The following is a 27590-nucleotide window of genomic DNA, read 5'->3' as shown; positions in this document are numbered from 1 at the left end:
CTTTTTTCTTGATATTATCTACTATCTCACCTTCAGGTGTTCGATTGATGTTCGTGCAGAATTTTGTACTTTGTAGTAAATTCAGTAGAAAGCATTTTAAAGAGACCCTAACCCTTGGGCCTCAATCTGAATCCAACAGCGCAGAGTCCTTAAATAGTCATCCAGAGTAAATCAAATCCGTCCCAGTCGTCTGTCTGTGTGTGTGTGTGTGTGTGTGTGTGTGTAACATGTATGAACTGTGTGTGTGGTTTGTGTAAAGGCCCACGTCTATCGCCATGACTGTGGGAGTTAATGTAACTTATATATATAGTTTAGCTTCTCCTGCAGACTATGGGCTGCAGAAGTGAGATAAATGAAACCCATCTAACTCACAGCAAAGTTTCATCTTATGAATTAACCAGCTGTCCCTCCTCTGCTCACCCATGCAGCCCATGGCAGACATAAATCCTTTATAGCGCTCATAAATATGCCACGTTCCTGAGGTCTTTCAGGCCCTCATCATGTGGTGATGATAGTCACAGCATCTTAACCTTCATTACGGGACGCTATTATGAACTTTAACCAAAGATTATTTCTAACGGGCTTTTGTTGCCTTTGATGGAGTTTTTGTTGAAACGAAGAAGGGAGGAGCGATGAACAGTGAGAGGGAGATAGGGAAGATGAAGCTCGGTGTAGATCCTAAAAAGAGAGAAACAGCGGGGGCAGCACAGAGAGACAGATTTGATGGACCTTAATCAGAGCTGGTGGGAGGAAGAGGGAATGGCAGCATGGAGAGAAAGAGGACAGGGAGGAAAAGTCAGAGGGAGAGGCGTGGGATGTAAAGACACGGTTTACTTCAAACACAAAACCAAACACACACAGCTGGATTCATAAAGAAAAGTCTCCTTTGACAGCTTGTAATGTCACATGTTTACACAAAGGAACAGGACGACACATATCCGCTGGATGAAAGTTCTCCTTCTGGCTGAGTTTACTTGAAAGGACTCCCCTCCAGACATATTCTGAGAAATGAAAAGAAAAAGTGTCTTCCCTGAATAATAATTTGGTCTTACAGGGCCTGCTCGATTGTTCCCCCTTATTTGATAAAGCAATTTGAAAAAGTTCAATCATTTAATTCCACAAAAAAGTGAGCTGACATCTCTGTGTCCTTACTGTAGAGAGACACCTGGAAACATCTGGATTGTGTCAAAGTACACTAGCGTATATTTAGAATTATAAAGAGATACATATACCCTGGACACATCTGGAGCTCTGTAGAAATACGTAGACACACTGGAATTCTATAAAGGTGCTAGTATACACATCTGGAGTGCTAAGTACTAAAGAGTTCCATTTAGGCATCTGGAATTCTGAAAAGTAGTAGAAAAGGTGTGTAGACACATCTGGAGTTAATTAGAAATACATATACATATCTCGAGTGCTCTTGTTTTTAATTCATTCAATTCATATATCGGGGCTGTCAATCATTTTAAAAAATTACTAATTAATCACACATTTTGAAATTCATTTATCTTGATTTATGGTAATTAATGAATGTTGTTGTTACAATGTTGTTTTTAATGAATGTTTGTAATGAGTATTCTAGCCGCCATAGTAATAATTTTAGGAGCCTGTATTTTAGACACTGTTGTTTAATTGTTAATGTTGTTTTGAACACAAATCTACACACATTGGATCATCTTGGAGGCAGAATTCCACCGGGTGAAACATGTTGAACTAGCGACTCTTCCAGCTAACTTAGCCTAGCAGCTAGCTTAGCATAGCGATGCGTTGGGATCCGTTTCCCCCTTCTGTCTGACACGTGGAGTAATTCCTGTGCACAGTTCTACGCTGTAGTCGCGCTTCTGTTTGTTTTACTTCCAATGCAAAAAGCTCTCTCCATCTTGAGCTACTTGCTTTCTCCCATGTAACTGACTGCAGCTAATGGACAGTCAACTTCCGGTTTACTTACGTTAACTACGTTAAAATATTTTGTTGCATTAATCTCGGCCACATTATCGCATAGATTAACACGTTCAACTATATAATGCTCCCTGTGTAGAGAAATAGTCTCACATGGAGTGTGACAGTCTGGAGTTGATAAGCTGAGATCCTGAGGCCTGAGACAGAAACTAAACCCATTACTGGTCTGACAAGGTCATCAACAGTGACACCGCCCCCCCCCCCCCCCCCCCCCCGCACACACACACTCACACGCGCGCACACACACTCTGTCTGTCTTGTCACGGCAGGACGAGCTGCATTCCCTGTCTCTTTATGGTGGCTGGCTGCAGGAGAGTCTTTTACGAGAGCTTTAAAAAACGTCTCGTTAACAGTGGGATCCTCGTTAATATACTGCCTCGTCCCTCGCCCCGCCGCCCACACACTGCAGAGGCAGAGCTGATCCTCAACCAACCGCCACAACGCCATTTAATCAAGAACTGGAGGACCGCGGAGAGGGAGAAGTGGAGGGAGGCGGGGGGGGGTAGAAGCAATATGAAAAGATGCAGGGAGAGAGAAAAGAGGAATGGAGGTAGTGAGAAAGGGCGGGGCATAGGTAATGGAAGCAAAGGGAAGGGAATGAAAGAGCAATGAAGGACAGACTGGGTGCGATGGAAGGAGAGGACGGGATTGAGGCAGTCGAAGGAAAAGAGGGAGGTGTGCAGCACGGGAGGGAGGGAAGAGACAAGAAGGAGTGCAGAAAAATGTGGAAAAAATGAAGAAAAGGGATGGAGAGAAAAAGGAGCTAAAGGACAGATGGAGGGGAGAGTGTCGTCCTTATCAGTATTCCGTACTGACTGCAGCTTTATTGTGATGCTGGACGACCAGTTTAACCACGACTTCGCCTACTGCAGCTCGCCCCGCAGCTCCATACACCTCTCTCTCTCTCTCCCTCTCTCCCCCTCTCTCTCTCTCTCCCTCTCTCTCTCTGTTGGCCTGCGGCTGAACATCTCTCTTCAGCAGCAGCACATCAGGTGTCAGTGTTGATCCTCTCTGAGGTCTGGTTTAGAGTTCAGACACAACAGGACGAGCCCCCTTCCTCTCCCCGGCCTGTGTTGCCTTGGCGTGGTCTCCCCCGGAGGGTCAGGGCCGTGATGAGTTTGCCGTTCGGCGGTGTAATCTTTGCTTATCCCGACGATCGGGTTTACAAAGCCAAAAGAGCTGCAAGATTTATGTTCAAAATGCCGTTTCTTAACAGCTTTTCTGCGGTTGGGGGTCTTACAATGTCCCCTTATCCTCATAGGGGGCCCTGACAGAAAAGGTTTGGGATCTACTGCCTTATGGTAATCCTGCTGTTTTGCATAGCCAGTCAGCCCAAAGTTTCTGTAACCACAGTAACTGCAGAGTCAAGCCTGACTGAAGCCAGGCAGGTACTGCAGTGTCCTCCATCGTTTGGATATAATCTGTGACGTCTTCGTGAATTTCATAGTATTCAGTGAATAATAAAGTAGATTATGAAGGGAAAATGATGCCTTAATACCATGTAAACAGCAGCGATAAAGGCCCTGAGCCGAGAGTCGTACAAAGCGGCATTCTTTACATAAACTGTGTGAAAATAGAGCTGCGTGTTTGGCTCTTTTCCTGCTTTCCATAATCACGTTGACTAAAGGCAGAAATAAAGTATTACAAACCATGTCTGTTGTCACGTGATTGAACAGGTTGAAAGCAAATAGTTCAATCCTGTTTAAATAAACCACCACTGAAAAGTCATTTATGTCTTTTACACAAAAATATAAGACCAAGTTGAAGAAATGTAAAATAGTTTTAGTACTGAATAACACCAAATAAATGTCAATAGTTTCTTAACTGTTTTTGAAACCTAGAAATTGTGACCTGGTATATCAACAAATCTGAGGCACTATGTCTGTCTCTCATGTTTCTTACTTTCATGTTTCTTCTAACTATGTTGAAGTTTGACGTCCCCATCATTAGTCTGGCCCACTGGACCACGATGGTCTGTGGAAGCAGCCGCCAATGAGCTGCACCTGCTTGACAAATCTGATATGTTGCCTAAGGGAGAATAGGGTTAGCCACTGCTCTACTGGTCAATACATGGATTAACCAGAACCATGGTAACCAACACCATTTAGGAGCTTCTCTCTAACAGCGGTGAAGGAGGATGTTGGGGCCCGAAAGAGGCTTCGGATTTAGAAATGATTTGTTCCATTTTGTTCCATACATCTTTAAATCTGTGAATCCTCCTAAAGAATATTCATATTTTATGAAGGCAGCATCTCTACACTCATTGGTTGGAGACACTAGCCAGTAAGGAAACAGACTGGTTTCATCCGTCCGAATGGGGAAGCGAATGGTGCGTCAACTGCCTCAGGGTAGCTCCGATTTTTTATGGATCGGATTCCTAGAATATATCAATTTTTTTTTAAGTCAAAGATGTTGATTTCAAGAGCGGCACGGTGGCGTGGTGGTTAGCACTGTCGCCTCACAGCAAGAAGGTCCTGGGTCCCACTCCACCCAGTGGCCTTTCTTTGTGGAGTCTGCGTGGGTTCTCTCTGGTACTCCGGCTTCCTCCCACAGTCCAAAGACATGCTCTGGGGATCAGCTTGATTGGGAACTCTAAATTGCCCTTAGGTGTTTGGATGTGAGTGTGAATGGTTGTTTGTCTCTGTGTTGCCCTGCGGTTGGCTGGTGAACGATCCAGGGTGAACCCTGTCTCTCGCCTGAAGTTGGCAGGGATAGACTCCAGCCCCACCCCCCCCAACCCTGAGTACAGGATAAGTGGTTTGAAGATGGATGAGTGTTGATTTCACTTGTGAAAGAAATTAGATAAGTGATTCACATGAATGTTGAAGGGCACGCATGGAGTAGTGCAAATGGAAAATACAAACTGTCCGGCTTTCTGACACTTTCCTGTGTTGTGTTTCAGCAAACTGTGTTGTGTTTGGTCCTCTGCCTCTCTGTGGGTCCTAGGCTCCACTTCCTGTTTAAAGTAAAGCCTTTCACCTTCTTACCCTTTGTCTTTTTCTCTCCTCTTCCCTCTCCTGTTTTTCACTACCTCAACCATCTACTCCTCATTTCGTTCTTCCCCCTCTCAATCCAACATGGCTGCCTGCTGAAATCCCAACTTGCATGTCATCTCTTGTACTTGTTCTATTGTTTTTCTGATTTTTCATTACTTGTCTGCATATGGACACATACCAAACCTTTATTAATTGGAATGAATGCTTGTGTCACACTCGTCTGGATACATTTATATTCATTATCACACATTCATCACACTGAATTGTCCCCAAACATCCTGGTTGCGATTAACCCACTCCGAACCCACACACTCAGATCCCATAGACCCATCTGAGGATGACCTCTTCCACCTCTTTGATAAATACCCCACTCCTATGTCAGATACCAGCACTCCCATGATTCCCCCAGTGGGGGTTCAAGCCGTGGCTCTGTCCTCGGACTCGGTCCGCGTGTCCTGGGCCGACAACTCCATGACTAAGAACCAGAAGTCGTCCGAGGTCCGGTACTACTCCGTCAAGTGGAAGACCAGCTACTCCACCAGTGGAAAGTACAAGGTGAACACACTCAATCTATTACGCTATGTGTGTGAATGGGGAAGACTCGAGTCATGGATCTGGGTATGACTAAAAACAGTTGACTCGGGACTTCATTTGGACATCATGCTTGAAATCCCCCAGCACACTTCCTGCCTCAATTTGGGTCCATCTTTGCCTAAAACATGAAGTTACACTTCGTTGACACTTGACCCAGGGATAACCTCTTGTCTTGCCTTGCCTTGCCTTTAATAAGACTTACTTGTCATGAACTTTGACTTGTCTGGACTTAGAACTTGACTTGGAACTGACCTGACTGTACTTGACGTGGGACTTAAAACTAACCTGCTAAATAGATCACTTCATGAATTTGACTTAACGGTTTATAAGACCGTCGGGAGGAGACCTTTGCCATTACCTACAGATGGAGGATGGATATATTGACTTGGGAGCACATATCAGTGCATGTGACAATTGCAAAACAAGTCTCACATGCACTGATTTGAAGCATGAGAAGCTATATAACAAAGGGAGTTTTTGGTCTCCTAAGAAATGATTCTCAACTCACAAAATAATTGTTGAGCAGTACTAAATCACCACATGGAATCATGAGAAAATGTTTCGCTGAACTTGTCATGTTATCTGTTCACCTGCTGAGACATCCTTTCCTGTAAAAACCTTGGAAATAGGAAATCTATACAGTCTGCTCACCTTAATAAAGAGTGATAAGAGTCCGTCCTTATAATTCTTTTTGAGAATGAGACATTTTCTCTGTGCCACAAGGACAAACACATGGCTGCTCCGAAAAGGAGTTCATGAAGTCTTGGATAGAAACACAAGGACAGACTGTGTCCACAACGTACATGGAATGATATGCTCGGAGGAGTGGCATTGATAAACTCATGTCTTGGATTAGTCTTTCTTAGAGGCAGCGAATATCTTCTGCAGCTGCTGAGTTGGTCTTTTCCTTCTGTGTGTTGTTGGAGACTTTGAAGAATGCATATCTATCTGTCTGTTGTGTGTCCAGTCTGCAGACACCACGGCACTCAGCCACACCGTCACCGGCCTCAAACCAAACACCATGTACGAGTTTGCTGTCATGGTAACCAAAGGCCGCAAGTCCAGCACTTGGAGTATGACGGCGCACGCCACAACGTACGAAGCAGGTAGGTCTCCCAGACACAGGCTTCGGTTTCTAGTTCTCTGCTTGTGGGGGCAGAATTGGAGAACATCCCCAAAACCACGACCTGAATCCAAATACACATGTACATACAGTAAATGTCAGTGAAATGAATGATGCACAAGCACAAAAGGAACAACTTGCAGGGTCCTCCAGCACCAAATGGACAGAACATTAACATATCAACTAAGAGTTATGCTCTAAAGACCACGTTTTACCACAGCATGAAGACATTAGACATTTCTATAATCTTTTGAGGTGAATAAATGTTCCATTACAAACAATTGAAGATCCATGCGCCTATTCCCCCATCAACTTATGCTTAGTACTTCTTCAAAGGCCTGAGGCTCTGGATTCCAAATGTCCCATTTCCCAGCAAGAGGCCAGATACATAGTGCCGGAAAGTCCAATAGGCATCGAGATATGATGCTCAAACTCCAGTCCCATTCTCGCACAGGATCAGTAGCTCTTCTCTATGAAGGAGTCCTGTTACATCAGCTTGGATCAGTGTTCTCATTCCTTTCGTCCTTCCTTACTTCTGAAAGGTCAAGATCATAGATAAGGGTCAGAAGTTAGAAGGACTGGACACTTGATTGAAACATTGGGTCCAAAAAGCTGCAGAATTCACAATAAGCCAAATCCAGAGATATTTTCTTCATGTGACTCAGCCATGGACTCATTGGCTGGGTCATGGGGTCAAAGGAAATGCAAGTGCCTTTGGACCCCTGGATGTTCCTGTAATTTTCTCCTAGGCCGTCAAATTGGTGGCAACCTCCATGTCTTGAAACTTGCATTCGTTCTACTGCAAAAAAAAGAGATATTAAAAGGCTCTTTGTTGCAGGGACTTGATTGACTTGAGTGACTTGATGGTCTCAGTCATGTATTTTAAGTTGTTTTAAAGACAGAATGGTGGTTATTTTGTAGTTACGGGTCCATTTAGAGTCAAATAGCCCATAAAGCACAGTATGCTTTAGGGCGGGCTTACTGTGATTGACAGACTGCTGGTGCAGCCACAGCCGTATACTTATTATTGCATATATGGTAACTTACAAGTAATTTGGCTTCATGCACAGCAGAGCAACCAGTGTGCTACCAGGAGCACTCAGACCCCGCCTCCAACCCTGTGTTCAGTTGTCTTTATATAACCGTGGAACTAACATAAAAAAGGAAAAATTTAGGTTGTCAAACTTTTGTTCACAAAGACAAGAAGGAACTTTTCCTAGTAAGTGGCTGATTATTTTTCCAGTTGTGCTAAAATGTTCCTCCATCACTTGCTCTTCACCGACATGCAGAACAATCAACTGAAGCAGACAGCTCCGCCTTTCTCTGGAGGATTTGTTGAAAGTAATTCTCTGAAAAACAGGAATACACTCAGCGAAACAAGGCTTTACCAAAAACAAAATGGGGGGGTGGAACCTTGTTGTTTTCTTCCCCTCCTGAACAGGTATTGCTTCTAACACCTCGTTTTAGAGTCAGTGAGGTGTAAAGCAGAAAGTCCTCTCTCCCCTGCACCACTGAAACCCGAGCACACACCCAAATCAAAATGTCAAGGTATCTCTTTCAGGATGTTTACAATCATGTTTGTCGGATTTGTCACCCAATTAAGCGTGAACGGCATTACCGCTGCCGGCTCCCCGGGGCCCGCTGGAATACATTGACATTCAGAGCGAGCAGACGGGCTGAGCCCACTCAGTCCCTGCAGTCATCAACAAGCCCCGGACACTGACCACATTTTTTACGACAAAACACAGAAAGCTTCCTTTACTCGGGCTCATAATGCCTCGGCCTTTCTGTGGGAGATAAAGACACAAGGTGATGGACATTTTGTTCCAGTCAAGGAAGTGTTGACGCCAGTTCGACAAAGTCAACTTAAGGCTAATCCACATTAAATCCGCAGGATGAATCCAAAGGATTTTGATAATTCTGTGACCTGACTGAAATTTTCATTTATTGCGCACTTACAAACATGGAAACGTAATGGGAAGATTATCGTGCAATTTTCATGCTTCACACAACTACGAGTGAATATTGAACTCCCTTCGATTCGTTCCTTGACTGTTGGTTTAAAGAGTTTAGATACAGGGCCTTATATTTAATTCCCAACTCAGCTCCTTTAACCTGCCGAATGGCTCACGACACCCAAACCGGCCTCTTTTACTCCCTGCGCCAGAATGACACCTCATTGAGCCAGACCAGCACTGACGCTGAACTGCAGAGAATTCTAATAATTTAGTTTGCAGCACTGGAGCCGTTGTGTACACAGCAGCGTTGTGCAGGTGTACGGTCTCCCTCAGTAGTTCCTGAGAAGAGCAGGTTGTCACCGTCGCTAACAGCCTCAGCTGCAACTTGTGATTTCCCGCAGCGCGGCGTGTCAGATTTAACAAGAGGTTTGATTCGCCGGTGCGGTGAGCTTTGAGGGCCTGTGTGAAATTTAACATGTTTTTAATCACATCTTTAACTCTACGTTTACAGTTGAGGAGAGAAAAGAGTTGTTTTAGGGAAGACAAGTGGTTGACATGCAATTCAGGAAACCTTCTGCTCAGACAGGACAGTCACAACTGTGTAGCTTGTTGTCAGGAAGTTCAGGTAAAGAACTACTGTCCACCTTTCGTTGTACTAGGACAAAGGACAATGATTATTGGATGGATTGCTGTGAACCCTACTGACTGTTTTGATCAGCTGACTTCAGCTGACCTCCATGGGCTCAACTTCTGTGGTTTGGAGTCAAATCTCTAGGTGTGTGGCCATGAAGCGTGATGGAGACGTTCTTGTAGGCTTCCTCCTCCTCTGACTTTACACCCAGATACCTGCACAGCTAATGACATTCCCATCCGACTCGGCTCTACTTTGTGTTCAGCAATAATTGGCAAATGCTAGTGCGCTAGCATGTTCAATAGCATTGCTGAATGCATGCTGGCATTATCGTTTCCTGTCTAATTACAGACTCACAGAGCCGCTGACTCTTTTCTCCTGAAGTTGTTTTATCTTTGGAGCTTAGTTGTTTGGCCGTGCTGACCAGATGAATAGTCTCCTGGCTAAGGCTTCACACTTAATGGGCAGGTGCAGATTGGGATATTTGCACTCTAAGCATAGGAAGATGAGTTGATGGGACTTTGATATAAGAACACCTTTGTTAACATATATTTAGAAACTGAAGCTAAGGGAAGAATTATCTCATCCTCCTTTTCCTGATCCTCCGTAACTTTCAGCTCCCAGCTCCGGCCCCAAAGATCTGACGGTGATCAGTCGCGAAGGACGACCCCGCGCCATTTTAATCAGCTGGCAACCGCCCATGGAGGCCAATGGCCGAATCACAGGTGAGACACTGCCAACACGGCGCGTATACGCCCCCCCTCCCCCCCCCCCCCCCCTTACCCGAGGTACACTGTCTGCACAACACACACCATCCATCAGACAGAAATGGTATTTCCAATTAACCTGCTCATGAATTATTTCCAGTGACAGATTAATCATTGTATTCTGTAAAGTGTCAAAAAGTAAAATTATGTTCTTATGAGATCAAAAACTATTAAAGATATTTAGAATTCAGTTGTGCACAAAAACACACACAAGCGCACTTTCCTCCATTGTTCTCTCTCACCTCCTCTGGGCGATCGACCCGCCTGTAAACCTGTCTGTTTTAACGAGCTCTGCTGCTCCTGAAGTATCCCGGTGAACAAATCAAGCGCTCCCTGCAGGGATAACAGCACAACACAGCGCCTTGTCCACACACACACACGTATACAGATGAGGTATTTTTGGATCTTATACTGTATGTGTTCTTTTGATTTCCCAACATATGTCTGAATATGTTTCTGCTTTCATCTTGTAATGAAACATTCTGTATATAAACATGTTCAAGTATTAAGTACAATATGGTGGTATATGAATAATTAAATAGATCAAATAAAATATTAAAATGGAAATATTAGATGACATGTCAAGTCTTAAACTTTGGATTTTGGATAACAACAAATGAAGATTAACCATACTTCACTTGCCCCAATATTATTTGTGTGCTTTTTGGTCTGCCAGGTTACATCCTGTACTACACACTGGACAAGAACATGCCCATAGACGATTGGGTGATGGAGACCATCAGCGGGGACCGTCTGACCCATCAGGTCGGGGACCTGAACCTAGACACGGTTTATTACTTCAGGATTCAGGCCAAGAACGCCAAAGGAGTCGGCCCGCTGTCCGAGCCCGTCCACTTCAGGACTGCCAAAGGTCTGTCGAGAGAGCGCGCGAGCGTGTGTGTGCATGTGTGTGTGTGTGCGTGTGTGTGTGTGTGTGTGTGTGTGTGTGCGTGCGCGCGCGCGTGTCTGTGCGCAACTGAAGATCAAGACCTGCTTTATTCAAAAGTGTTTTGCTTTGTTTTATATTTTCAGTGGAACATCCAGACAAGATGGCTAATGATCAAGGTAGGCTCTCCCCCTTACTAGTGTGTGTGTGTGTGTGTGTGTGAATTTGAAATATGTATGTTTTTACATTGCATCAATAAGCTGCCAGGAGCAGGCATGCAGGTGTCCTTCCGTCTGTCCTCAGCTCATCCTGCACGCTGCTGGGTTTTACCAAACGGAGAACGTTCCTTACGTTTCTGACAGTTGGCTGAGGTGAAAACAGGCCACAAGTAGCATTCAGTAGCTATAGTTAGTTATACATTCTCTTTTTTAATTGTTCCTTTTGTTAGTGCTTTTAAAAGGTTTATAGGACCCCAAAACAGAGTAAAGATTTGTATAAAATTATACAAATCTTGAGTTAAAACAGTATTTGTCCACATGTTCAGTAGTTCAAAAGATAATATTTGAATATAGAAAGGAAAATGAGAGCAAATGTGTGAAGAAAAAGACCGTTAGAGGTGTAATTGTAAATAGGAGAAGGGAAGGAAGGATACACTATGCATGTACACTGATGAACAAATAATTAACAAGAAAAATAGACGATGAACAACCTGCCCGACTCATTTTCTTGGCAAAAGAAAAAAAAAATTCTAGTAGAGTAGAGCTTTTTGTAGTTATTAATTCAGATTAATCGGGGCGATGGAAAAGAGCTGTTTACCATATTAAAGATCATCAATTGAACTGAGACATAATTAACGCTGTGTTCGCTGGTTCTATTCGTCAGCCGGCAGGCAGAAGGAGACGTGACGCTGATGATTGAGGCCCAAAAAAGCGTTTTCTAATTTGCATCTTAAGGCGTTCAAACCTCACAGCAGCTCAGAGAACTTGACAGATCATTTTGTAGCTTGTAATCTTGTGTTTTCCTAAATGCCCTGTGAATGTGTAATGAGGATCGACGTCTGTTGTTACACTGTTATGAACACTGAGCACAGAACGCAATCAACCCAACAGTTTTGCAGGATATTTTAGTCTTGAACCAAAGTGGACCGAACTCTGGAAGCCACGACTTTTCCCCCACGCTGTGTTGTTTTTCTAATAATGGAAAAATAACCAAGACAAAAGAGCCAGGGAAAACAACATGATGAAAAGGGCATTTTTAGTTGATACAACAATTACCTTTATTTAGGATTTTTTTTTAGTTAAAAAAACGTGGACAACCCTCATGCATTACTGAATCACAGCCTGCTCTGTGGTCTACTTGTCTCCTAGTGGACCAAAGTTCACAAACGAACATCACGCTGCATTTCTTATGGACTTCTTTAGAATCAGATGATTTGGAACCAGATGAGTCATCGCTTTATGACATTTCTCTAAATGAATTAGGGAAGCGAATGAGTTTCAATGGGTGCTACAAATTCTAAAGTCAACAGTAGTGATCCTTTTACCTTCTGATGAAGGCAATTTGTGAATTCAAAGGAGCGTTTCATTTTTAATGTACCGTTTTTAGTGCATCAGAGGGTAGAGAACATGACTCCAAGCTTCCTATGAGCGGGAATCAACATCATCAAAGGTTCGCCGAACACACAGCAGCTCGCTGTGATGAGTGGAAATGGCACCGAGACCACCTTCGTCCGAGCAAAGTGCTCACTGCTCTCTACCAATGCATTCTGGGAGTTTCCAGTGCAGCTGGACTTGGCATAGTGAAACGATGGGGACCGTGAACTCCAGCGCCAGCCTGTTAAATGGTGCTGTTTGTCACTGACAGATGTGTGCGTCCGTGTGCCCATTTGAATGTGTGTGTGTGTGTGTGTGTGTGTGGACACAAGTTCCTCCCCATATAAATCAGACTGTAAGGGGAGAAGGGGAGATTGATGTTCACCCTTGTTAAAGCTGGAACATGCTTCTGCTTCTGCGACTTGTGTCGACGGACTCCTTTCAATTCACGGTTCTAAAAGGCTTGGACATGTTGTAAAGCATTTCACCTCCAGAACACCAGGTGGACTGACTTTTTTTTGTCAAAGACGACCTAGAGAGTGACGTCTTTGTGTGTGGAAGTCGTTGGTTTGTTTATTCATTTCTTTTTTGCCCCGTGCATCACCACTGCTGCTTTTCAGCGCATTTTTTTCCGCGTACATATTTGTCCATGAATTGGAGGCCATCCGCGTGTCCTTATTATTATCCACCAATGACGGGTCGTATCAGTGGTCAAATTTACAGATTTATTCTGACAAAAACTCTTCAAACTGATTCATTCTCTCGTAAAAAACCTTTGTTTTGTTTTTTTGTCTTTGTTTTAATAATGGTAGAATTATGCTATGAAACTGGAAATGTGAGACTCCTGAAAGGATGCAGTTAGCAGACCAATCACAGCCTTGTGGGCTGCGTGAGCTCACGTAGCTTTTGTTTAGAAAGTTTAGAAAAATGGGTCAACGCACGGAAGAGGGGTGAAAAGGAGGCAGGGGGCTCTGTGTGTGGATGTCCTCGCGTTTCTAGGAAAACGCAGCACCATAAACTAGGCTTTACTGGTAGCCTTTTACTGGTAACACACACACGCAGAGTTTAATGTACAAAGATTTCAAAATCCACTGTTCCTATGTCATGTAGTGGCTCGACTGCTGGTGAGCAAAGACATAAGACACTCCTGATCATTTGGGGATATATAACATGAACTAATCTTACAAAGAGTAGAAGCAAGACGTTTTGGCATTATTCAGTGGCTATTCTCCTGAATGCTGGTAGCTAGTAAGCTATGGAGGAAAATGACGTCCTGTGCTTAAACGTGTCCACTAAGCTCTGAGTCTCCAACCTGCTTAAACTGCTCCCCTAACAGTCATTGGTGGACATAACACATAAATTAGAACTGTGTAACAAACCAGAGATGTGCAACCTGGCTGGAATCAACTCCTTCAACTCTCCTGGAATGGTACCAAAGAACATTAGGTCCCTTCTATGTGAGCCAATTCAAATACCCATTTAGTGTTGGTATCCAGGCAAGTTGCTACAAAGTGTGTGTGTGTGTGTGTGTGTGTGTAACTTAACATTTGTTTCCTAACAAGGAAGCAATCTCTCCTTAAAGTGACTTTTCCATCTTCATCTCAGCCATTTATGTTCTTTTTTTTGTTTGCTTCAATCCTGATGTTCCAGTTTATTTCTCTGTCCAGGTCGAGGGGGAGACCACGCATACTGGCCGTCTGACACCAACCCTATTGACAGGAGCAACATCAACGGTAGCACACACACACACACACACACACACACACACACACAGTGTTCTTCTGCTTGGCTCAAGGTGGAATTACTTTTGTGTTTGCTCGTGAAACCTATTTGCTGCGTTGGAACCAAATGTCCTGGGAGTGGAGCCCATTCCCAGTGACTCAGTCGCTGTCTTTGATCCGTCTGCTCAGTGGTGTCTGAACGGAGTTTAATGACGAGGAGCTGCAGGCCGCCGGCAGGGAGGAAGCACTAATCCCAACACGCTATCTCACCATTAATCAGTGTTTTCTTTATCAGGACAAAATATGGATGGAGGTAGAAGAAAAGAGTGCTGTGGTGCATCGATTGCCTGCTTTAAAAAAAAAAAAGATAAGGCAAAGAACAACAAAAACATTACTGATGATAATTAATCAGTGCAGGAAAATGACAGGAGAGAAAATTAGCTTCTACTAGAAACAATATAAAATGTTAAGGTCATGAACCTGAAGAGGACACATTATTATTATACAACATCTTATTTACACTTTTCGTATTTACAAAAGAACATCATTATTTTTGTTAAGGTTTTGAGATATTGCTCACTCTGAAATCAGTGTACAAAGACGTTTTTAAGGTTATTATTCATGACTTCTTTAGTAATGTTATTATTTATAATTTGTTTTAACGTTATTAATGACATTTCTAATAAAAGGCCAATGGGGTTGTTCTGCTGGACAACATACAGTAAGCTCTGTAAACAAGAGTTTACATTCAAATGTAATGCCAAAGGTGACATCCATGGTAGAGTTACTACTAATCATTCTAAACATCCAAACCAACGCTAACATTAAAGATGCTTAGCGTACGTACTATGATGCTAAAGGAAATGATCTGCTGCACGCAATGCTAATTCTACGCCTGAAACTACTGCTAAAGCTGTTGCTAACAATACAAACCATGGACCATAACCATAACTCTCCTCTTAGTTCTCTTAAAAGAAAAGCTCCTCCCCCGCAAAGAGGTCAGAGGTCAGGGTCTGAATGTGGAACTCATTGATTCAGTGTCCCGCTGGAGGACAGTTGGGCAGCATGCGTGTGCGTTGTTGTCTGGGGGCGCTTTGTGTTGCTGCCGCAGGCGATCATAAATCTGTCCTCTCTGACCTCTGACCTCCTCTGGGCTTTACGGCGGGTCATGAAGGGCAAAGCCTCGTTGATCACGTCCACCGTATTTCATCTTTAACACAGTGTCATCAGTTATATTGCCCATCTTCCTCTCACTTGAAAACGGCCCACAGAGAGTACCGCAGGTCAGACTCGTTGCACCAGGTCACAGTGCTGCAGGTGGGTCTGTATCTGCACAGGTGCCTGTACACAGGAGCCATCTGGAGCCATAGAGGTCAAAGCAGACCACAGAACACGCCTCAGCAATAGAGAAGACAAAGCATATTGACCGCCTCATGTCAGCTGGTGGGACATGGTTTCATGTTCATGTTAGGTAGTTCCTATCATACTGACCATGGTCTTTATGATGAGTTTAGTTTTGATCCAATGGAAGTGTGCTCTGAAGTCTTAACTGACTGCTGTGGCTGTTCTTCCGTCTCTGTTGGTTTGGGACGCGTCATCCATCTAGTCTATTGTCTGTGGTGCAGAAAGCACTCAAGGAAATGTGTTCTCTCCCAGCTCCTTTCTTTGGAGGGGGGGAGTCAGCTTTTGTCACAGCTGAGAGCTTCGTACTACTCAGCCAATTAAAGTTAACAACATATCTGGCAGTTCAAAGGGGTTTTGAGATCCGCAATCTTCATTTTCCTTGAAACTTGACTAGCGTCTCTGTGTGATGTAATTTCTATCCTGTTCATGATTTAATGACATAATCTAAATTTCAAAACCAAAGTCAAGACCGAGACAGTGGAGAGGCAGTGAGCAGCCCTGTAGCCCAGGTCTTCTAACGTCAGCATGCTACTATTCTCAGTCTCCGTACACGTCTTGCGTACAAATAATAACCGTCCCATTAAAATAGGCCCTCCTGAACATTAACCTTACATTGGTTTGATTACTTGGCTCTATATTTTCTACTGAGAAAGTGTCCAATGTCAGCTTGATGACTTTGATAACTGCTTGTGCGAGACCTCTCTGATCTGCCTGCCGGATTGTTCTGGGCTTTATGAGGATTTGGCCACTTCGTATCACTTGTGGGATTTGTTGATGCTGTTGTGGCTTCTGAACCCACTGAGCAGCTGAGAGCTTTTGATTAGTTCCACGCAGTGTCTCCGAGCCGCTGGGATGTCCAGTGCCGCAGCGTGGACCTTCCCTCCGTCAGTCGCTGCTCTTAAAGCGCTACAACTAAAATACTAGATGTCTTGTATCACAGCATGTATCACGTGTCCAGTCTGTGCGGCAGGCTCCTCCAGAGAGACTCAGGAGTGGCTAGCATCTCCATAGCTCCGCAAACCACCGCGCCCACCTATTTCTTGTTGCCTGTCTGACACTGGTCTCTGCACTATTGCGCAACACACGTAATGCCCCGCCCCCTGGTCCCCAGCGCATTACATTACACGTCATTTAGCTGACGCTTTCATCCAAAGCGACTTACATTGCATTATAACCCATGTGTTTCATTTTCACTGGGGAGCAAGTAGGGGTTGGGTGCCTTGTTCAGGGACACTTCGACATGGCACATGGGGCAGCAGGGAATCAAACCACCAACCTTGCGGCTCTCAGCGCATCACACAACTCTATGGGCCACCATCGCCCGCAGCGCATACGGTGAAAGGCAGTTCAAAGCTATTAGGAAAGCTTTTACAACTTTTAGGTTTTATTTTAGGTTATGATTCACATTCAACCGATGAGCTGCTCAGAAGCTGCTTATGATTTCTTTCTGGGACATTGTGAGGTTAATAACTAAAGCGCTGCAGTTTTTCTATCCCAATGGGATGGATGAAAATCCCTCTCCACGCAATCAAAATTCAGGTGTAGAGATGCTGAATAGTGAAAAAGTGTTATCTTTAAATGTTGAATTTGTGGAACTCAGTCACTTATCTTCAAAGAGCCTGGACCTTCTTGCTGTGAGGCGGTGGAGCTAACAACCACACCCGTTGGTCCCAGCCGACAGGACAACTGATACGTTTCTGCAAACCGCAGATACAGCGGGTGAAATAAGTATTGAACATGTCACCATTTTTCCCCAGTAAATATATTTCCAAAGGAGCTATTGATATGTTTTATTAACAAACCCAAATAATACATACATACAATGAAACCAAAACAAAGAAGTTCAGAAGTTATGTGTAATAATGTGAAATGACACAGGGAAAAAGTATTGAACACGCTTACTGATATTTATTCAATACTTTGTACAAAAGCCTTTGTTGGTAATGACGGCTTCAAGACGCCTCCTGGATGGAGAAACTAGTCTCATGCTTTGCTCTGGTGGGATTTTGGATCATTCTTCCACTCAAACACTCTTCAAATCTTGAAGGTTCCGTGGGCCTCTGCTATGAATCTTCAGTTCTTTCCATAGATCTTCAATGGGATTTAAGTCAGGTAATTGGCTGGGCCATTCTAGCAGCTTCATTTTCTTTCTTTGAAACCAGTGGAGTTTCCTTGGCTGTGTGTTTGGGATCATTGTCTTGCTGAAATGTCCACCCTCGTTTGTGCATACAGGCCATGGTGGTGGAGAGCATTACTTACTGTTCTCTTTGAGACAACAGTACCTGCTAATTGCAGGTATTTTTGAAGCACTCCACAAATGGTCCTTGGTTCTTGGACAACTCTTGTGATTATTCTTTTCACTCCTCTTGTCAGAAGTCTTGCGAGGCGCACCTGGTCGAAACAAATTTATAGTGAAATGATTGTCTTTCCACTTCCGTATTATGGCCCCAACAGCGCTCACTGGAACATCCAGAAGCTTAGAAATGCGCCTTTAACCAAAGCCATCCATGTGGTCTTGAGACAGCTCTTTGCTTTTAGTTCAGTTGGGACTGAACCAGCTGACAAGGGTCTGGATTGCTTTTTAATTACTGATAGTTGTTGTCTTTGCTTTCATACCTTTTTGCACCTCCCTTTCTTCATGTGTTCAATACTTTTTCCCTGAGTCATTTCACATTATTAAACATAACTTTATTTCTGCTTTCTTTGTATTATTTAGTATTATTTGGGTTGTTACCAACATCTGGTGAAGATTCCATATCAATAGCTCCTTTGGAAATATATTTACTATAAATGGTGACATGTTCAATACTTATTTCACCCGCTGTACTTAATTTTCTTCTTATTTTTTTACGTTGCGTCAGAGCGGGTGACTTTGATTAGCGAGTGGTCGTGGTTGAACGCTGCGCCGCATAATGACAACTATAAAGAGCTAGAACGCCCTCCTAGAGCGGAGGAGGTGTGGCTGGCTTTCTAAATGTTTGCAACTGGTGAGGCTCCAGGGAAGCTTATATGATGTTTTTGCCAGGTTTCTCAAAGCACCTCACCAGGGGGCTAGTTTCATTTCTACTGGACACTGCGGACGCTTTATGTACCCGTACGGTGGTGGCTGATTTGAAGTTGGTGGGAACATTCTCCTGATATGTTGAAAATGCCAGAGATGATTTCAGGTGGTCGACACCATACCAGCAGGAATGATGTCAGACTCTGATTCACTCTCATCAGGGTTTGGGGAATAAAACATGGACAAATGGTGCTCAGCTTATCTGGCAAAGAGGACACACGATGGCATGTGGAAGCTGGCAAATATGATGTGAGGGAGTCCAGCAGTCCTCTGCAGCTCTTTATGAGGAGCATACTGTACACAAGTGGACGTAGTCATCGGGACCTCACTCAAGGTTCAACGATTTAAACGGTTTAAAATGTGTTCAAAAAACATGTAAAGAAGGCGAAAATGATGATGAAATGAAATTCAACTTTTAGGAAAAGGAAAAGATTGAAAGTGATATTATAGCCCGTATGCTTCAGCTCCACGCTGTGATGGATTGGGCTCTTCATTGAGGGAGACTAGAGAGAGAGAGAAGCTGAAGGAGGGAAAGACCCTCTCACACATTCTTAATTTATCCGTCTTCCATCTCTCCTCTCCACTCTGCCTTTTCTCTCTCTCTTACTCCTCTTCATCCCCCCTGCTCCTCCTGCTTCTTTCTCTTCCTCCTCTCTTTCTCTCCTCATATCTTCCCTCTCCTTCCCGACCCTATGCTTCTCCCGTATATTCCTCTTTGCTCTCTCTCTCGACTCCAAGGTCAAGTTAATGAATGACAGAGCTTGTCATCAATTCCCCTTTCTCCCTCTACAGATGTCACCCACACTCACACACGCACACTGACCTACACACGCACACAAACATTGTGTATTGATTGTTACAGCAGCAGAAGCATCTTTGTGTTTCCAGCCAAACCACTCGGGGTTTCATTTTGGTGGATTTCCTTTGTGTTTGTTTAGGTCAGAAACATTTCTACACTGCAAACGGGGTAGTAGTCCCTCTGATCTCTGCCCTGCCGCTGCGAGCACAACACAGACACATTCGCCACATATGAATGAACTGACCGCGGTCGAAAAATAACAAAAATGATAAATCTTTTTTTTTAATGCACTTTTTCAAGGGGGGCGTCCCCCTGTTATAATGGTAGGGGAAACACTGTCAACGTGTATTCATTCAATGTCAGTGTTGAAAGTAAGAAAAGTGAAATTGTATACACATATATTGAAGTAAAAGATCATCTTAATTGGATCCATAATACCTTAGTTATCTGCCACACATCACACTAAATCAACTTTTGGTCTGATGTTTAATAATTCCCTGTCCTTTAACATGTATTTCAGAGTCCCCAATTGGTCAGATGCGTCCACCGCACGGCAGCGCCACGCCCCAAAAGAACAGCAACCTCCTGGTCATCATCGTGGTCTCCGTGGGCGCCATCACCGCGGTCGTGGTCGTCATCGTGGCGATCATCTGCACCCGGCGCTCCTCCGCCCAGCAGAGGAAGTAAGACCAGTACTTTGAACCAGTCTGTCATATTGTTTTTCTTCTTGTCCGGTTCACAGTTGTTATTGTGTTGAGTTATGTAATCTATATCATCTTTCCTTTTTTCTCTGTGTGGAATACACTACAGCACACACATGAGCACCACTCAATATAAAGATCCAATTATAGATCATTATTATTGCAGATAAAAATGAATCATTGAATCGTTGAAACGAGGTTTGATTTCATGAACATCTTATAGATTCAGAATTATTTTGGTATTTCAATAATTCAAAAAACATCTTTTTTAATTATTAATCCAGTTTGTGACATTTCACATGGTGTTATTCAATAGAGGGTATGCTAAATAGTCTGGTTAATGAGGTTAGTAGTATTTCATGTGTATTTATTTCTATATCTGAATCATTCTTTGATCAGGTTCATGCTACTTAGGCGTCAGTGAGGTTTCTTTTCACAGTACAGTTGGTAACATGTCAGTTGGCATTGTTTTGACATGTTTCACTGCTTTTAAAGCTCTATTATCCAGTTTTAGGCTATTTTATATCTTCACAAAAACAAATTTTCAATTTTCAATTCAGATGAGCCCATAAACCAACCAATTAGTTTGTCTTGTTGTTCCAGCTTGTCCGTGTAAATTGTAGGATACATGAGAAAGTCAAGTGTTTCATGGTGGGTGTTTATGTTCTGCCAGGATTTTCCTGGTTGCCTGGCAACATGACTCTAATAGCCATCCACCCATGGTAAACAGTGTTGTCCTCTAACACCTTTAGTCTGTTCCTCCTTCCTGCCCACTAACTTCCTCACCTATCTCACCCTCTCTGCAGGAAGAGAGCGAGCCACAGCGCCAGCAAGAGGAAGGGCAGCCAGAAGGACCTTCGGCCCCCTGACCTCTGGATCCATCACGAGGAGATGGAGATGAAGAACATAGAGAAAGCTCCCAGTGTGGCCCCATCCGGACACGATTCGCCCCTTCAGTCCTGCCAGGACCTCCCCCAGGTCGCACACAGCCAATCAGAGAGCCACATGGGCAGCAAGAGCAGCCACTCGGGTACGTGAGAGAGGAAGAATCATTCATCCATTTATACACCTACCCACCAACCCTATTTGTTGACATGTAATCATTTTATTTCATCCTTTCATTGTGTATTTTTTAAACTGTTTACCAACTTTTATTTCAGTATGGGTGTCTCCCTTTAGGTTGATCATGTATTATGTTAGGGCTCACCCTGTTGCCTGGCAACATGCAAATCTAAAATTAGAAATTAAATTGCATTTGTAATCTGCGTGCTAAATATAAGAAGTCATCTTATCCTCGTTTCTGTGGTGCTAAATGATTCATCTCTACCCATTATGAGTCTGACTATATTATCTGTATAATGAAGCCTGTATTACTTATTAAATATATAAATCATTTCTCCGAGTGGAAATAGTTAGCTGAGCACATTTCTAAATGATCTTTTAGCAGCAAAAAGAGAACACATGTGACTCCCTGCTTTTCATGTTGGAATGTTGTTGGTGCTCCAGGAGCTGATGGCGACGAGGCCTCTAGCAGTATCTCCACTCTGGATCGCTCCTTGGCGGGCAGGAGGGGAACGCGAGGCAAGATGATGATTCCAATGGACTCTCAGCCCAGCAACACACGTAAGTAACACAATGTGTGTGTGTGTGTGTGTGTGTGTTCACTGGCTACTAAACACTAAGCTGTTTAGCATGCAAACAAGTCTCTGCAATCAGTGCTTTGAGCTAAATGCTAGCATCTGCATGCTAACGTGCCACCATACTGGTGTTGAGCAGGTGTAATGTTTGCTATGTTCACATCTTAGTTTTGCGTGTAAGCACCCAACGTCACATTTTAAAGTCATTTAGAGCCAATTCCCATATTAAATGTTTTTCAATGGTTAATTCTGAGGACCACAGATCCTCAGTAAATACCTGCACTGATTCCACAATCCAGGAACCAGACCCAACATTTTCTCGCTAATGTTGCATGGAACGTCACATGGTATTTCTGCAGAAGTTGGGTGTCTCAGGGTGACAATGAAGGTCACATGGTTCGTCCCTCACTTTTCCTCTCGGTCGGTTCCTGGGTGCTTGAAATGTAAAAAAAGCTTTTTTACAAAGGTCAAGATGGGGGGAAAAGGGACACACGCTCTTTCCCACACAGATAATCACTGGATAGATAAGTACTCAGAGGACTGAGGGGGGAGGGATGAGGATGGGGTGGACAAAGAAAAAGAGAGAAAGGAATGAACAAGAAATGTGAGAACGTTCCCCTGCATTTGTTATCAAATGCACAACAATGAACAGCTATACAGAACAAGTTGAAATAAAGATCAAGTATAAACAAGTAAGACAACATGTTGGTTATGATGTGGCAGGGGCGTGGTCGGTCATTAGCAAGTATAGAAACTAAATGATTGAAATGAATATACAGTATAAACCAAATTAAAATAATTACAGGGCCTGAAATCAGGAACCAATGACTAAACCGTCTCATTATTGGTGCCAATATGTCAATAGTCAAAGTGCTGTTACTACACAACCCTTTAAGTTTGGGATTCGAGCACAGGCCACCCTATGTGTGCTGTGACATTATGATCACAGCACACACAAAGCAATCAGAAATCTGCTCTTTAAAGAACAACAGTTTATTACATTCTAACAATACTACTTATGCCAGTACTATTTTAAATCAACAATAATCACTGTACAATTATGAGCCTGCTATCTAAAAACAACAACAACAACAATCAATCATGAAGTGAGAGTGTGTGTGACAGCAAGGGGGGAGTCTATAAAACTACCAAATGGCAGAGACAGTCTTGTACATGGCTGTGTGTGTGTGTGTGTGTGTGTGTGTGTGTGTGTGTGTGTGTGTGTGTGTGTGTGTGTGTGTGTGTGTGTGTGTGTGTGTGTGTGTGTGTGTGTGTGTGTGTGTGTGTGTGTGTGTGTGTGTGTGTGTCTCAGTAAAGCAAAAAGAGTGAAGGAATGATGAAGCCTCAAAGTGAAGCAGACCTTCACCCCCACAGTTAGATACAGAAACTGGTCCTACAGGACACAGAAACCCAGAGTCACACTTGGCAGATCGTGATACTGGTCTTTAATAAGTACAGTTCCCAACACTATCCTCAGGAAGGGAGCAAGAACGCTTCAGAAATGAAGGTTATTTTCATCCTTGAGTAGGAAGATAAAGTGTCTTCTGCAGGCCATAGTTGGAGTCAATTCGTCTGACAAGAAAATTTAAAACTGTTCCTAGGTTTTACTTTTTGAAATCAACATGTTGAGCATCATTCATGCAAACCGCACCACATGGGATGGTGTAGAGCTGGGGGTCACACTGGTTCCATGGTCTCAGTCCTTGGCCCACTGAGAGCCGAGTGTCTGTTTGAACCAGAAATCACACGTACTGTAGGTGTGATTTAATGTCCTGTGGGGTTTGGTGTGATTTTTACCCAAGGCTGCATGTTTGCATGTGTTGGCCCAACTGCCAACTCCTTTCGTTCCAACCACACAGTGAGGTCCCAACAGCAGCACTGCAAATCAATGCATAATGAGAAGTATGCTCGTTGGAATGTCTTAAATTCACGTGTAGGATGGCAAATATGTATTTACAGATAGATAGTAAGTGTACATGCGTATGAAAAGTAATAAAGATATATTATTTTATTTGCAGTCACATGATGCCATATAAAAAGCAACGAAGAAAACAAAACTAAAAACAAGAAAAGCCGACAGACATCTGTTCCAAGACTAAAGTGCAACGAGGCATATCCGTCCCTGGGCTTTACAAGCACTATGCCCGGTCTGGAGAGACTCCAGTGTGCGTGCGTGTGTGTGTGTGTGTGTGTGTGTGTGTGTGTGTGTGTGTGTGTCAGATTCTGACAGCTGAAAGTATGAAACCCACTAAATTAAAAAGACACTTGGACACCCACCACCCCGAGCATGTGACCAAGCCCCTTGAGTTTGTCGAGGAGGGAAAATATATGTTGTTTCCACTTTTAAGTTCTTGCATACTTATTTGAACCATTGGTTTCAACTTGTTCCCCACTTCAATTTGAATATTTGAAGTACAGTTACTTCTAATATCAAATATTTGCCTATTAAATATGTTTACAAAATCCCATAAAGCTGTTAAGTGGGTGTGGAAATGAATGTAGTCTTATGTCGCTGAGCGTGCTGGTGCTGGACTAGGTTGTGTGCTAGTGTCTGCAGCAGGCCCGACAGTTTGTGCATGTGGTTTTGGGGTCTTTTATGATCCCGTTGGCCATGTAGCTCAGTGCTCAGTCCTCCTGAGGATGCAGCCAACGAAATGAGACATAGCCCCTCTGTGGGGCTGCCTTCCCCTGCAGGTGTTGGAAGTGGGCGTGGCCAAGGGTTGTCAGGTTGTATTGTATGCACCTGGACCATGGACTCTTTGTGCCAGTGTCTTCTGCTAAAAGCCTTATTGTGCCCGGTGGTGGGGTTCTATTTCCTGTGTTTAGTTAAATATTTAAGCTTGTTTCCCCATTAAACACCATTGCACTCACCTACACTAGTGAAATGGCCGACACTACTGTTAGTTTAAGTTGCCTTTTAGGTTTATTTATTTAATCTAATAAATTCTTGATGTTGTGTGTCTCCCTCTGTTGTCGCTATATGCAACAGTTTGTTCCAGGGGGTGACTGCCCGCTTTCTGAGGGTATGCTAATACCCACAAAGACTGTTGACTGGTACCCGAACATCCATCCAAGACCCTCATCTCACCTCAAAAGAGCAATTCTAGCTAATGAGAGAGCCTTCGCTACTGGGCACAGAGTGGGGGGGAAAGCGCAGGCTAAAGGAGGTGGGGGGGTGGGGGGGGCATATTCAAACGGGGAAAGTGTTGACTATTTCACACTCAGGATGGTCCTGAAGTGCAAAAGAAAGGCTTCAGCAGGAACTTATGGGATCAAGGAGGACATGAGGCGGGTCCTGCAAAGGTTTAACATGTCAGAATTGCTAGTTCTCTGTCATTTCTTCAGCCGCCCTCTCCAGTAGAATCACCATCACTGCTTTCCAAAATAAGACCTTTCCCAAAGAACAACCATCCTTCAGGGCTGAACAACTACCAACCACATGGACATTGGTCTAAAGTATGGAGAAAATCCAAAAGTTCAAAAGTTTTGTTCATTTGCAAAAAAAATGTTTTGTTCCAAACAGAAAAAAAGATCAGAATCCGAAAATATAAGTTTTGAATCTGAAAATATAAAAACTGCAACCGAAAAGTCAAAACTATATTCAACCCAAACTTATTTTTATTTTGAATACAGTGTTGTATTTTTCAATGTGCAACAACAAAACTTTGAACTGAACTTTCAGGTTCACATTCTTTTTTTCAAAAGAACAAAACTTTTGACCTGGATTTTGCTCCATAGTAAAGCGCCTGGATCGTCGCGTAAGTAAAGCCTCAGTTTCCCAGCAGACAAATCTCAGTTGAGATGTAGTGATGTCGATACTACATCCCGCTAAGAGTCACCATGCCTGGGATCGTGTGCATGCAGCTCATCATCCTCTGCGAGGGGTACAGGTGGATCTCCAAAAATAACCTTGGACTTTAGACTTTCTCCTCCAACGTGAACTGCTCCACCTCACCTGTCATGGTCACACCCACCGGCGAGTCCCAGAGGGACGGAGATTTACCAATCCTGCTTCTGCTCAAGCTCGGGGGCTCTTACCAGTCAGCAGTAGATCCAGAAAATGCTGGGGGGATTTTTTTTATCTTGTCTGGCCTTGAAGGCCTAAGGGATCCCAGGGAAGGGCTGGAAAGCTTTGCTGGCTATGGATCAGCATATTGTGAATGGGTGGGTGGGTGGAGGTTTTCGCCCTGTACCAACGACCTCAGACAGGGTTTACACTATATCAGCATTGAGTTTGCATATCCTATGCGTTGGTTGTGTGGGGAGAGCTTTTACTGGCGCCAAGGAACCCTTTATCACTCGTATGAGATGCATGAGACTTTCAGCTGCTAGGGGGGGTTCTTGTTCAAGCGTTGAAATATGACAAGTAGCGTTGAGCTCTGTTAGGCCTCTTAGCAGACACAACGACCAATCTAGAACTGAAGAACTGCTGCTATAGTAGTGACCAGAAATTCCCTTTAGTTGGCAATAAATATCCATTTGTCTGCCCCATTGACCCCTCTCAGTGTAACGTCTTTAACGGCACATCACTCCTATGAGACGTTTTCCTCTTGGTCCAAGCACATCCTCTGGTTAACGCCTTCTCCCTTTTTGATGTGTATGTGCTGTGTGTGTGTGTGTGTGTGTGTGTGTGTGACGGCTCTCTGAGCTGAAACTTTACTTGTGTCCTCCTTTCCTCCTCTTTGTATTCTCTTTCCGTCGGGTTGTTTGCTGCATTTGTCTAATTGAAGAGCAACAATTAGGTTACATCGGCAGGCGTTCTTTTCTACAGAGAGTGAGTCAGTAGGTGACGAGCCCTCCTGTGTGTTTAGATGACTGCGTGTGTGAAATGTGGGTCACGGTAAAAAAGGAAAAGGCCTTCAGGCTTCTTCTGCCAACACACAGACCTGTTCTCCGTTTCTTTTAGGTGTGGCTAAATGAACTGCCTGGTACATTCTTTAATAATAAATAATAATAATGTTATCAATGTCTCTTCAATACAGCATCATGTTCATTAAGTAAATGATGGTCCATTTAGAGTCAAATAGACCATGATGCCTTTCAAAATTAATATATAATTACAAGAATTTACAGGATAGTTTTGTAGATGATGGAGTATACTACACCTCTAACAACTTTTAGAGGCCTTCAAATTTCACTATATTCAGAAGACCTTCTTTTTTTTCTTTATACACTCTCTTCTCTCACAATTAATTTCATATACTAATGGTGATCCTTTTTTTAGTATCTCGTTATTAAACCAATTTGAACCAACCAGTTGTACATCCTTTTAATGAATGCAAGAGCTAGTAAACTTTTGGCTTAGTTTAAGATTTCTTTTTATAGATGATGCCAACTGGACAAATTTAAATTATCACAACACTGCATTTTATGGTACAAAGAACTTTTTACTTTTACCTTTTTTTTGGTTCTACTCTGCTCCTTTGCTGCCAAATAACTGGGAATAAATGTGAAATGATCTCGGCTCTGAATGGAATTTTTTGTTTGTGTAATATTGAAATATTTGAGCCAAACTCCAACGTTCTTCAGATAATGACCTTGTGATCATTTAAAGGCTGTGCAGGGTGTGTGCTGTTTCTATCTTGGCTCTGCTTGATTAGCTCTCTCTACAGAATCTGCCATGGCTCTCTCCACCATGGAGGTTGCCTAGTTCCAGACCTTTGTATTTTATGAATAAAGAGCACTTCTCTTTGGTGCGGCAACGATATTGATTACCATCTCGCTCAACCGATCGCTGCCATTGCATGTGTTTGTGGGC

The 27590-nt window shown here is 43.4% G+C and overlaps 1 protein-coding gene across 1 annotated transcript in view; it reads left to right on the top strand.

The window, feature by feature from the left end:
• The window catches only part of dcc (DCC netrin 1 receptor), a gene marked incomplete at its 5' end in the record, with an annotated part of 125466 nt that overhangs the window by 67704 nt on the left and 30172 nt on the right, over window positions 1–27590 (top strand). Inside the window, 9 exons of the mRNA XM_062558781.1 lie at window positions 5275–5513; window positions 6520–6658; window positions 9882–9989; window positions 10708–10902; window positions 11064–11096; window positions 14177–14242; window positions 20015–20177; window positions 21002–21225; window positions 21702–21818. Of these exons, the coding sequence (XP_062414765.1) occupies window positions 5275–5513; window positions 6520–6658; window positions 9882–9989; window positions 10708–10902; window positions 11064–11096; window positions 14177–14242; window positions 20015–20177; window positions 21002–21225; window positions 21702–21818 (1284 nt within the window). The remainder of the gene's footprint in view (window positions 1–5274; window positions 5514–6519; window positions 6659–9881; window positions 9990–10707; window positions 10903–11063; window positions 11097–14176; window positions 14243–20014; window positions 20178–21001; window positions 21226–21701; window positions 21819–27590) is intronic.

This window comes from Pungitius pungitius, chromosome 18, assembly GCF_949316345.1.
Source record: "Pungitius pungitius chromosome 18, fPunPun2.1, whole genome shotgun sequence".
NCBI lineage: Eukaryota > Metazoa > Chordata > Actinopteri > Perciformes > Gasterosteidae > Pungitius > Pungitius pungitius.
Note: the sequence above shows the minus strand (reverse complement) of the source record. Positions and strands in the feature narration are given on the sequence as shown.